This window comes from Oncorhynchus kisutch, linkage group LG25 (genome assembly GCF_002021735.2).
Source record: "Oncorhynchus kisutch isolate 150728-3 linkage group LG25, Okis_V2, whole genome shotgun sequence".
Classification (NCBI taxonomy): Eukaryota; Metazoa; Chordata; class Actinopteri; order Salmoniformes; family Salmonidae; genus Oncorhynchus; species Oncorhynchus kisutch.
In genome coordinates this window covers 33,926,136-33,939,699 of record NC_034198.2, presented here as the reverse complement: position 1 = coordinate 33,939,699, position 13,564 = coordinate 33,926,136, and the positions used below count along the sequence as shown (strand labels likewise).

Genomic DNA, 13,564 nt, shown 5'->3' with positions numbered 1-13,564 from the left:
AGACTCATCATTCAAATGGCGTGCTGTAGGGCCAGTCACAGCGGATTTTACTCACTCAGTTGCTGCAACAAATTATTGGTTGGTACTTACATTAGACAGCTATTCGTGAGGCTTACCTTTGCCATGAGACACCTCTATTGTCCATGTGCAGTTCAATGAGTTTGGGTAGAAATCAGGAAACCCAGGGGAGAGTATGGTTCCTTTTTTACCAAAGATATAACCACCACACAACGCTAAGGGAAACAAAATGAAACATCATGAATGAGGCATCGTTTTTTAAACTCACATATTTTGAGAACTTTGAGGACTGAACATTTCCATTATTAAAGGGCAACTCCGCTACTTTTCAATCTCATATTCATTCATATTCACCAAACCAGTGTCTACATATGTAGGGCATTTCTATGATCTGTGGTTAAAAATATATTAAAAGGTCCTATTTTTTTAAATGTTGGTTTTCAAATCTGCAACATGTTTCTTTCTTTTTTCTTTCTTTTACCCCTTTTTCGTGGTATCCAATTGTTTAGTAGCTACTATCTTGTCTCATCGCTACAACTTCCGTACGGGCTCGGGAGAGACGAAGGTTGAAAGTCATGCGTCCTCCAATAAACAACCCAACCAAGCCTCACTGCTTCTTAACACAGCTCGCATCCAACCTGGAAGCCAGCCGCACCAATGTGTCAGAGGAAACACTGTGCACCTGGCAACCTTGGTTAGTGGGCACTGCACCCGGCCCGCCACAGGAGTCGCTGGTGCGCGATGAGACAAGGATATCCCTACCGGCCAAGCCCTCCCTAACCCAGACAACGCTAGGCCAATTGTGCGTTGCCCCACGGACCTCCCGGTCGCGGCCGGTTACGACAGAGCCTGGGCACGAACCCAGAGTCTCTGGTGGCACAGCTGGCACTGCAGTACAGTGCCCTTAACCACTGCGCCACCCGGGAGGCCGTGCAACGTGTTTCTAGCCAGAGGGGGGGTATTTTCTCGCACCCCATGTCACCACAAATCTCATGTTTGAAAATCACTGTTTTTAAAATGTTTAAACCTTTTATGATGTCATTGGGTATAACTTTTTAACGTTTATTTTCACAAAATGTAGAAATGCAGCGTTTTCACGTACAAATGTCCTTGTTTTTGAAAGAAAAGCATAACACCAGTCTCAACGTCAACAGTGAAGATGCGACTCTGGGATGCTGGCCTTCTAGGCAGAGTTCCTCTGTCCAGTACTGTGTTCTTTTAACCCGTCTTAATCTTTTCTTTTTCTTGGCAAGTCTGAGATATGGCTGTTTATTTGCAACTCTGCCTAGAAGGCCAGCATCCCGGAGCCGCCTCTTCACTGTTGACATTGAGACTGGTGTTTTGGGGTACTATTTAATGTAGATGCCATTTGAGGACTTGTGAGGCGTCTATTTCTCAAACTAGACACTCTAATGTACTTGTCCTCTTGCTCAGTTGTGCACCGGGGCCTCCCACTCCTCTTTCTATTCTGGTTAGGGCCAGTTTGCGCTGTTCTGTGAAAGGATTAGTACACAGCATTGTACGAGATCTTCAGTTTCTTTGCAATTTATCACATGGAATAGCCTTCATTTCTCAGAACAAGAATAGACTGATGAGTTTGGGAAGAAAGTTCTTTATTTCTTTAGTTCTTTTGAGCCTGTAATCGAACCCACAAACGCCGATGCTTCAGATACTCAACTAGTCTAAAGAAGGCCAGTTTGATTGCTTCTTTAATCAGAACAACAGTTTTCAGCTGTGCTAACATAATTGCAAAAGGGTTTTATAATGATCAATTAGCCTTTTAAAATGATAAACTTGGGTTAGATAACACAACATGCCATTGGAACTCAGGAGTGATGGTTGCTGATATTGGGCCTATGTAGACATTCCATAAAAAAATCTGCCGTTTCCAGCTACAATAGTAATTTACAACATTTAATGTCTACACTGTCTACACTCTGATCAATTTGATGTTATTTTAATGGGCAAAAAAATGTGCTTTTCTTTCAAAAACAAGGACATTTCTAAGTGACCCCAAACTTTTGAACAGTAGTGTATGAAGACACTAGTTTGTTGCGAAGTTAACAAAAAGTGTCGGAGTTGCCCTTTAATGATTAATTCATGCAATTTATTGCATAACAATCAGGGGTTTTGAAAAATGAATAACAGCATTTAAATAAATAAAGATGCAAAAGATTATGAGCTTGTATCATTAGATTTTTGATTAGTATGCCAATATCATTGAAAATTGCTCAAAGAATTTGCAACATAAAAAAAAGAGTCCGGGTGGGTTTGATACCCGAATCTAGGTCAGAGACTGCAACAAAATATCCCTGGGTGTAAGAGGATCTCTTTTGGACTTAGTAAATGTTCTAAACAAACTTTTAGTCTCTCCTCCATGTTATTTGTAGAGACAAACCTGATGACAGTGTGAAACACAGACATAGACACATCATGTTCCCAGATGAAAAGCCTCAGAGTTTACCCAGCTAGGGCTGAGTAAGATGAAGACGTGGGATACTGTATGCTGATAGTGAGTCTGTCTGGGAAGATCAAAAGGGAACTTAATAACCAAGGCAGAATTCTGACAGGAAAGACCCTGTCAGTGGAGACAGTCAGGCAGAGTCGTCTAAACAACAACTTGTCACTGCCTTAATTACGAGATGAATAAAAAGAAAAAACTAGTAAAAGGAATGCCTTAAAGGAAATATGCTAATCTACTATGACTTCTGTGTATGTATCACAGGAAAATTGTATTTACCGTGTTTGTGAAGCATGACATTTGTAGCATGAATGTGTATGTGAATAGACAGAGGTCCACAACCTCTAACCTGTGAGGTTGAGTCACTCAGCATTTTTAATTGGTGTGAGTATCAGTTAAATGCTGTGAAAATAGCTGAAAAAAGGCATTCCCAAGATAGCACAGGTTCCCATGAACAAATGTATGGAGTTGGCAATTGCAATTATACCCGATTCCGTAGGCTATGGAGATGCTGGTGATTAAATGGGGCTCATGTTGTGTGTTATCATACTTGCCCAAGGCTACTACTGAAAGTTAATCAGCGAGGATGGCTCTTTTGAGTGTGAGACAAATAAAAATGTCATAATTGCATGGTATCCCAACATGCATTTATATATGTACTGAGGTCTGATTTTCACCCCGTTGGAAGGAAGAGGGGAAGATATATTTTTTGTACTTGATTGCCCTAATGTGAGGGATCCTTGGAAATCATTACAAATTACTTCTGGTATAGTTATCACAAAAGGACATGGACAAGACAAATTGTGGGAGTGAACAATCCATATAGTACCATCATTGTCATAAATAAAATAATCGCAAAGCTGGCCCCACTCTTAAAAGATGAACTCCTGCTTCCTCCATAAACGCAGCAGTGGGCGGGGAGGAGGCAGGTGCTCAGGGTGAAGGACTAGTGGACCATTTCTACAGGAAGTGAAGCGTGCATTCCTGCTGCAACTTCTAAGTAGGAGGGTTCTAAGAATGACACTACAAGAACAAACCAATGATGGATGATCAATGTTATGTTCTGTGATCATTCTGTGTTCTGTGATTCATTATTTCTCACCATTCGCAAAAAGGATTGTGCCCTAATTCTCATTCTAATATAAAACATTGTATCTATTCCTTAAAATTCTTTAAATCCCATTTAAAAATCAGATAGCATCTTTGCCTAGAACAGGACCTGTCTATTGCATATGCCAACACCCCCCTTGTGAAATGATAGAGTGAGTAAGAGGGACAAAACGGAAGAAAACGTTTTACATATCTGAATGAGATGCGGAAATGCCACCACTGTCAATCATGAAGGTCAAGTTCAGAAGGAAACAGAATAAAAGACTAGAATAGAAAAGTAGAATAGAAAACAGAATAGAAGACTGAAATAGAAGACTAGAATAGAAAATACAACTTATAAACTAATAGTCCGGAGGATGATATAGGACGACCAAAACCTGATGGTCAAACGCTCGACTCCATTTACTGGAAGAAAAAAAATGCTGTACAATGTTATTTTTATCCCAAGTAGCGGGAAACAAATGAGATAAACGGTTGGAATTATGTCTTCCTGCTGAATCTCCAACCTGCCTACCGACTCTCTGACTCTCTGTTGTCTGCCGCTCAAAGTTATCTTAAGTGTGCATATTCCAGTTACCTTTCCTCTCATCGGGAATCAATGAACTCCGCTCCTTAGGGTTGTCAAAGAGGCGTACCCTTTCCACCAGATAAGACAGAGAGATTGGTTAGCAGTGCGCTGTGTCGCCCACATCTCTCTCTGTGAATCGGATGGGGAGTGTGAGGAGAAGGGGTGATGGCTGAGTAAGTGCTGCAATGCATGTCAGTGCACCTGACAGGAACAGGGAAAAGGAGAGGAAGGAAGGGTTGGAGGGTGCTAAATCGGGGTACACTACCATCACAGCTGGGCAGTGCGTGGTTCCACTGATGGTTCCTCTCGCACACAATGGGTTTCTCGTCGCTCAGCGTGTAGCCTTGATCACAGCTGAATGTCACCCTGGTCCCAATGGCAAAATTGTTCCCAAACCGCTTTCCATTGACTGGGATCCCGGGATCTAAGCAGGAATCTGTTTCCATCATAACGCCTGTGGGGATAGAAAGAACGATTTAATTCCACCTTCATGCCTTAAATTCAATAGAAGATGGTGTCGGAATTGCTCTTTACTGTATAAATCATGAGGGGGAGCAAAAAGGAGCTCTCTCCTTTTCCCTTGCGTTCTATTTCATCCCATGGTGGAGGGTTGTCCTCATAAGAAATATTGTAATAATAATCAAATATATATTTTATTAAGGAGTTTTTCCCAGTACAATAAATCAAATATGTTTAGAAAACACCATAGATTTCATTTACATTTTCCAGCCATTTTTCTGGATGTGGCAGTCATGTCTCATCCACCTAATGTCAGACAGTATTGTACTATAGTAACTACAATAATGTAATTATAGGAAACATTTAGGGAATTAGTTGGAGTATACAGTTGAAGTCTGTAGTTTACATACACCTTAGACAAATACATTTAAATTCAGTTTTTCACAATTCCGGACATTTAATCCTAGTAAAAATTCCCTGACTTAGGTCAGTTAGAATCACCACTTTATTTTAAGAATGTGAAATGTCAGAATAATAGAATAATAATAATAGAATTATTTATTTAAGCTTTTATTTCTTTCATCACATTCCCAGTGGGTCAGAAGTTTACATACACTCAATTATTATTTGGTAGCATTGCCTTTAAATTGTTTCACTTGGGTCAAATGTTTCTGGTAGCCTTCCACAAGCTTCCCACAGTAAGTTGTGTGAATTTTACCCCATTCCTCTTGACAGAGCTGGTGTAACTGAGTCAGGTTTGTAGGCCTCCTTGCTCGCACAAGCTTTTTCAGTTCTGCCCACAAATTTTCTACAGGATTGAGGTCAGGGCTTTGTGATGGCCACTCCAATACCTTGACTTTTTGCCATTTTGCCACAACTTTGTAAGTATGCTTGCAGTCATTGTCCATCTGGAAGACCCATTTTCAACCAAGCTTTAACTTCCTGACTGATGTCTTGAGATGATGCTTCAATATATCCACATCATTTTCCTGCCTCGTGATGCCATCTATTTTGTGAAGTGCACCAGTCCCTCCTGCAGCAAAGCACCCCCAAAACATGATGCTGCCACCCCCCTACTTCACGGTTGGGATGGTGTTCTTCGGCTTGCAAGCATCCCCATTTTTCCTCCAAATATAACGATGGTCATTACGGCCAAACAGTTCTATATTTGTTTCATCAGACCAGAGGACATTTCTCCAAAAAGTATGGTCTTTGTCCCTATGTGCAGTCGCAAAAACCGTAGTCTGGCTTTTTTATGGCGGTTTTGGAGCAGTGGCTTCTTCCTTGCTGAGCGACCTTTCAGGTTATGTCGATATAGGACTCATTTTACTGTGGATATAGATACTTTTGTACCTGTTTACTCCAGCATCTTCACAAGGTCCTTTGCTGTTGTTCTGGGAATGATTTGCACTTTTCACACCAAAGTACGTTAATCTCTAGGAGACAGAACGTGTCTCCTTCCTGAGCGGTATGACGGCTGCGTGGTCCCATGGTGTTTATTCTTGCGTACTATTGTTTGTACAGATGAACGTGGTACCTTAAGGCGTTTGGAATTGCTCCCAAGGATGATCCAGACTTGTGGAGGTCTACAATTGTTTTTCTGAGGTCTTGACTGATTTCTTTTGATTTTCCCATGATGTCAAGCAAAGAGGCACTGAGTTTGAAGGTAGGCCTTGTAATAAATCCACAGGTACACCTCCAATTGACTCAAATGATGTCAATTAGCCTATCAGAAGCTTCTAAAGCCAAGACATAATTTTGTGGAATTTTCCAAGCTGTTTAAAGGCACAGTCAACTTAGTGTATGTAAACTTCTGACCCACTGGAATTGTGATACAGAGAATTATAAGTGAAATAATCTGTCTGTAAACAATTGTTGGAAAAATGACTTGCACAAAGTAGATGTTCTAACCAACTTGCCAAACTATAGTTTTTTAACAAGACATTTGTGGAGTGGTTGAAAAACAAGTTTTAATGACTCCAACCTAAGTGTATGTAAACTTCTGATTTCAACTGTAAAGTATGGAAGCCTGATTTAAAGTAGAAGAAAATAGAGAACGTGTTCTCTCTCATAGTACACTGATGGATGACAGTGGTACATAGAAGTGATAATGCCCGTGTTTGGAGGATATATTGGCACGGTTGTTATCACTTTTATGCAATAGGTTACCAACATATTTAAATAATGATTGACATATTTTCATTAAAAAACGTTATTTTGATTAATTTATTCATACTATTTCATCCTTCCATGAGATATAGTCCCAACACAAATCTAAGCTTGCTACCCAAGCCGTTCTATCGGTTCGGTTGCCAGAGACACGACCCAGTTGTTAAGTCCTTTTGTTCTATATCTATGGACGCGAGTTGTTTGTTCTAAATGTTCCATTGACATACTGGCTGGCAACATTCTTTTCCCTTGCTTGCTAGCTAGCCAACTACAGCTAACTTACATTCACATCAAACAATGCAGCCAGAATAACAGCAAAGTAGCTGCATTTGCTTTGTTTAAGCTGCTTTCTAGTGACATTTATTTGGATACAACCATAACAATGAGCTACTGATGTGCGATTTCGCCCGGCATAGAAAATGTGCTCTCTTGTCAGGACACTATTGTTCAAACAACACAGCTAACACAATCACTTCAAACTGAAGCTGGAAAGATTGTGAATTAGCTTATTTTTGTTTTGTTTGAACTGTTTCCTAGTAAAAAAAATGATATATGTCCAGAAAAATGATGCCAACTGATTCATAATTTCGACTGGCTGAGAAAAACTGTCTCTTCTCGACTCCCGACACGTTCATTACTATGGGACAGCTGGAGGTCGAACTTCAATGTTGCAAATGTCGGAGAGACCGACAGCAACATGTATGCAAATCTCCGCTGTTGAAAACTAAATGTTTGTCTAAAGAAATGAGAGATAATGTCTTGGTGCTTTTTATAGTGGACATCAAATGTATAAATTGTCTGGCTGGGTTGATGAGACAGTGGATTGCCCAGTCAGATGGAAAAGAGTAAATAGGCATTTCAACATCATAGATTTAGCTGGTGGTAATTTGTGGAATAGACACTGGCTGGATTGCGATTTTAACCCATCAGCATCCAGGATTAAATCAAGCCGTTGTATAATGTTATTTACGAAATAATTCGGTCTAAGGGTGCATTCGTAAATTCACCCTGGCTAACTACTCCAATTCCAGAGGGAAAAATAACTGATGGATTTACGAACGCTCAACAGCCGTTGAATTTGGCCGGTGTCAGTAAACGTTTGCAAAATTTGTAATTATTGCCAGCAGCACATTTACAGTCACCAACGCTCTAGTTAACATGAAAACAGCCTAACCAGCCTAACCAACATGCTCGGATCAACCCTACTCCTCTGGCCAGAGCGTCCAGTGTGCACTCTGAAAGCTATGAGAGCGAAACACTGAATTTAAGAACGGACAATCTGACAATGCTCTGAATTTACAAACGCCTAGAGGGCACTCTGAGCGAACGCTGGCACTCCAGATTGATTTTACGAACACCTAGAGGGCACTCTGATACTTACAGTCAGTGCTTTCATCTTAAAATAGCTAGCTGGAGGGTGGGGGTGTGTGGGGGGGGGGGACTCACGGGTGCCCGCATCCCGCTGCTGACACCAGTGTAGAAAATCTGAACGCTGGCACTCCAGATTGAATTTACGAACACCTAGAGGGCACTCTGTGTGAACGCTGGCACTCCAGATTGAATTTACGAACACCTAGAGGGCACTCTGAGCGAACGCTGGCACTCCAGATTGAATTTACGAACACCTAGAGGGCACTCTGAGCGAACGCTGGCACTCCAGATTGAATTTACGAACACCTAGAGGGCACTCTGAGCGAACGCTGGCACTCCAGATTGAATTTACAAACGCACCCTAAAGCATTAATTTAAACAGCCTTTGTGACATAACTTTCATTTCACAGTAATTTGTTTTAATTTTTAACATTCCTAAGATATTTTGGCATTTGGAGAAAGAATTAGACTAGCTATTTTACAACGCTATACAATTATTGATAGATTACTTAATAATCCTATCGCAAACCACTGCCTATTGCTATTATTAGTGATATAATGAGTTAAATTAGGTTTCCCTATGCAATCACCAATTCTTTGGTATTTAAATCGCAGTCCTGTTCAGGCAACAACCCCAATGAAGACAAGTTATCCAAATGAAGTGTAAATCTAATTTCACAGCTCCTACACTACTTCAATATGATCACAACACCCACACACAAGCGGAGTTAATATTGACATCACAGCACACGTAGTAAAGTGATATTGCACCACGTAGGTGAAACAATGTGTGGATTGACAACACAATCCACAAATCCTCTGCTTTTCAAAGGTAGCCCTGTGGATACATTTCCAAATGAAAACGGTAGAACTCACTGTCGTAGCGGATCTGGAAGCCCACGCTGGAGCGACTGTTGTCTGTGGTGAATAGCAGGTACATGTAATTGCTGGTGCTAATGAGAAAATGGGGCGCTTGAGTGCCATGATACTCTCCGATTAAAGGAGAGGAGTTGGAGGGGCCATCCCGAATCTCCAGTGTGTCATAATTAACCTCGGTCTGGAATCTACATGGAAACAGACAGAAAGAAAAGAGAAGTGAATTAGAAGCTACTATTCCATCCAAGCATTTTTTCTGTAGTTTATCATGGCAGATTATCTCATATGGAATGATTGAAATAGCTTCATCGGGGATAAGATACATTTGAAACAAAATAGAAACCTGTCAAAGGATATCTTGATGGCGTGATCTTTGCTGGCTTCAATGACCCATTCACAGTTTAACGAGTCTTTGTAGTATCCTGGCCAGCCAGGGGACAGCAGAACTCCGGTTGGAGCTGTTAAATGTCCTCCACAAGGTGCTAGAGGGGAACATGTTTTAGTGGCAATGTTCTGACATAGAGAGCTTACACATCCATATGCAACAGCATGCAGAATGTAACCGTATAGACTGTCAAGGGGAAACTTTACTCGTTATTGTAGCACATTTTCAGCGGCTCTACAATGTGACACCAACAGACAACAATAAAGCAGACCCCCACATGACATGCCCAGTGCCCACCCACTCCACTGACATTGGCAGACTGTATGGATTATTGTTCAACATTATACAGTACCTTCACACCGAGGAACTGCTGCATTCCACACTACGTTTCCATCCTGAATGATGCAGGTTATGGACTCAGACCCATGGGTTTTGATGAATCCTTCATCACATGTGAAAAGAACGGAGCTCCCCAACAAGAAGTGTTCCCCATACCGCTGGCCATTGACAGGGATGCCGGGGTCGTGGCATTCATTCTGACCAAACGCTAGCGAGGAAAATAAAACTGGTTTCAGAGTTTTTCAGTGTTGTTGTTTTTTAATCAATAAGAAGACATCAAACTGGATTCTGTGTCACATTTAACTCATTTGTCTTATCCCAGAAAACACGATGAGAACCTGGTTAATTATTTAGTCACTGAGAATAGAGGCTAATCAGCCAACAAAATGAACACAGCACAGTGGTGAAGACTGACGCCATGGAGGCAACACTCATTTCCCTGGCTCATTGTTATTACACTCCTGCTCGCTGACAGTAGCTCCCCACACCAGATTGGGAGACATGTCCCTCTCCTCCTGACACAGTGACACGCCAATTCTACGGCGCTGCTATTGAGATGCCACACCACCCCCCGCCATCCCCATCACATGGCTGACACCTCCCCGCCAAGAAAAAAAGAAACCCATCCCTGTCTTAGTCACTGACAGGAGTGTCCAGCGGATTCTGATGCGGAATAAGAACGGTAACAACATCCTCCTCCATTTCATTAACCTTCCCCACCGCTGCAGCCTGCCTCTGTTCCTCTGTGGAGGAGAGACATGTCACTGCGTTGTCTCCCAGGCCGGGGGAGTGCAACGAGACAATGTTTCCTAGAGATAGCAAACAGGCACTGGGGACAGCAATATTCAGACCTAATTTCAGCTCGGTGTGGTACAGGCATAATTCCATTAACATTGGACACACCCGGATCAGTTCAACATTTTTGTGCTATAGTGTTTCTATGTTGAGGCAGAGGACCTGAACAGACCTCTACCATTGCTGTTTTCTGTTCCATGATACTGTCTCTGTAATATCAGCAAAAAAATAGAAAATATATGTTTTTAAATGTTTACCTTCAAGGTTTGGAATTGCCTTGCAGTATTATTGTTTTTCTTATCTTGTGTTTACATGTAAAAAATGTTTTGGGACCACTGGTAGACACATTTGCATAACAATATGCATTAAAATGTTAATATCGTAAATTATTAAAATGGCAAACATTCCCAAGCCCCTTTTTAAATGGTGTAGTATTGAGAGAAAAGGGCACATTTTTTATTTAATTTGTCATAATGTCATCTGTTGAATAAAAAAACTGAGTGATCCCACTGGTCACAGACGTCAATTCAACGTCTTTTCCACGTTGGTTCAATGCAATTTCATTGAAATGACGTGGAAACAATGTTGATTTAACCAGTGTGTGCCCAGTGGGAAATCATTTAGTAAAAGTGATGCACTACTTATATCTTTAGAGCAGTTAATCAAATGTAATAGAATTAGTAATAATTCAAATGAGATGTTCCTGGTTTAAATTACAGGTAAAAGATACAATGGTATACACATCTATGGCCATACAAATTGTTAAATAGAACAGTCCCACAGTCCTAGCTAATGGATCTCCATTCTCAAATAGGGATCCTCTCATTTGAAGATTGTTAATAATGTTGATTCGTTATCACCCTTGTGAGAATATACCTGACTAAGCGTTTGATTGCATACATCTGAAGCACTATAGAGACAGCTTGACTCAGTAGTTGTGCCACAGGCAGTTCTGAATTGCATATCAGAAGATATTGTGAGGGTCTTCAAAATATTGCAAAATCCCATATCTTTAAAAGGAAGAGGCCATTTACTTGTGTAAGTGATGTTAAATCCTTTCCCAGTGTTGGAGTGGTCAGATTGGAACTCCAGGCGCATGATGTGTCCATTGCTGGCGATCTGAGAGGGTACGTCCTTCCCAGAGAACGTGCCGAACGTGGTGGGCTCCGACATCCCGTCATCTTTCACAATAAGGTAGTCAAACTGGGGCTCTACCTCAAAGTCGCTGAAAATTAGATGAATCCTGCTCCCTGACTCTGCGATAATGAGCCACACACAGTTCATGTTGTTCCCATACTCCTCGGGGTAGTTTGGGGAGAGGATTATTCCTGATGGGGTTGTGAAATTGAAGAAGCAGGAGACTGTAAAAATAGATAGGAGCACACACACACACACAGATCTACCATCATGCTTTGACGCATCACACAGTGAGCGAAAATAGCTCTTTTATAAGACATCACTGAAGACATTTTGTTTGAAATGGGATGGATACACACTTTCCTTTGAATGCTTCAGGTGACACATTCTATTCACTGTACTAGGTGGAAGAATATAACCCAGTGTCATGACAGTAGAGGATATTTTACATTTTAGTCATTTAGCAGACGCTCTTATCCAGAGCGACATACAGTAGTGAGTGCATACAACCAAGACCTGATTGCCCTTGGCTGATTAGCTGCTTAACCCTTGTTGGATGGCTTAGAGGTGTCAGCCTGCATGCCAGAAGGAAGGTGAAATCAAAAGAATGAATACAGCATTACCTGCAGCAGCAGCTCTTACTTTACATCTGAAAAGTCTCCATTCTCAAAAAAGGCCTCTGTATTGAAACTGTAATGAATAAGCTCAGTGTCTAAAATTATGTTAGTAATGATTGAATTGTATGACTTTCCAAAATAGACAGCGGGGAGTGTTGACCAAGCGACAACAAAACCTGAGAGATGATGACAGCTTTACATGGGTCAGTGGGGATAACTATATCACCTTCCTTCCCTACCTGGCTGGTTCCCTCGGACTGTTGGGACAGTGTATCAGATTGATCAATCTCAATGACAGCGCAGTTAATTAAAGTCATGCATTTTTAAATGGCATCTTACACACGCAGCTGGGTTTGTTTCCAGACCACTGGTTGTTTTGCTGGCATGATATCGTTCTCTCGCCGACCAACTCGAAGGCCGCCTGACACTCGAAAGTCAGCATGTCGCCGTGTAAAAAACGCTCCCCTGTTCTTCTGCCGTAGGCCGGAATGCCAGGATCGCCACACCCTCCTTTGTCGATTTCTGTAAAGAAAATATACAACTGTTACAACGTTTAAGTTCATTCAGTGGTTTCAATTCCCAAGGATATCAGGTTAGCTGCTCTTCGGGTTGAATGTCCTAAAACTGACATCCACTGAGCAATCATCAGATCCTGAAAACAGAACATGACAGCTTTCCTCTAACTCAACATTCTTTACACAAGTAAAACATTCTGAAAACCATGGATGGCTCACCTGATACAAGCTATCCCTGGTATAATCCAAGAGAAAACAAGACAGTTGAGAGTTGTTTATTTCCTCTACATTTTCAGGTGGAGGCAGCATTTTCTAGCAGGAGTAAAATGACAGTGACAAATGAATGACGTTCTGGAAGAGTTCATTTTTGTGTTAACAACCAGCGTGTCAGCTCAGCTGCTGCCGCTCCACTGGCCCATCTGAGCAATAATCTACAGGGGATGGGTTTTATTCCAGCAGCACATTCAACAACCTTTGTGAGGTGTTAAGTGCCGGTTAAATACCTTTGGATCTGCCAAGAGCAATTAGTTGAAGGATCTATGCGGATGCTCCACAATCAGTAAGGGCATATCAGCCCAATCGCAACCGTGATAGAGATGTAAACTGTCTTACTAAGGCTATGCCATTCTCTTAAATACTAATATGTAAACATGCCTCAAGTGGCTGGCCATCACTGAATCTACTGTCCAATAACCTACATTATGAGGAGCAGGAAGTCAAGTCAGCAGTCCAGAACATGTTTAC

At 41.4% G+C, this 13,564-nt stretch overlaps 1 protein-coding gene across 1 annotated transcript in view; it reads right to left on the bottom strand.

Annotated features, from left to right (window-relative positions):
- The window catches only part of LOC109870209 (CUB and sushi domain-containing protein 1), a 291,027-nt gene that overhangs the window by 103,786 nt on the left and 173,677 nt on the right, over positions 1–13,564 (bottom strand). Inside the window, exons 13-19 of the mRNA XM_031804842.1 lie at positions 12,645–12,827; positions 11,586–11,912; positions 9,770–9,964; positions 9,376–9,514; positions 9,033–9,220; positions 4,423–4,611; positions 117–233 (exon numbers count right to left, since the gene is read on the bottom strand). Of these exons, the coding sequence (XP_031660702.1) occupies positions 117–233; positions 4,423–4,611; positions 9,033–9,220; positions 9,376–9,514; positions 9,770–9,964; positions 11,586–11,912; positions 12,645–12,827 (1,338 nt within the window). The remainder of the gene's footprint in view (positions 1–116; positions 234–4,422; positions 4,612–9,032; positions 9,221–9,375; positions 9,515–9,769; positions 9,965–11,585; positions 11,913–12,644; positions 12,828–13,564) is intronic.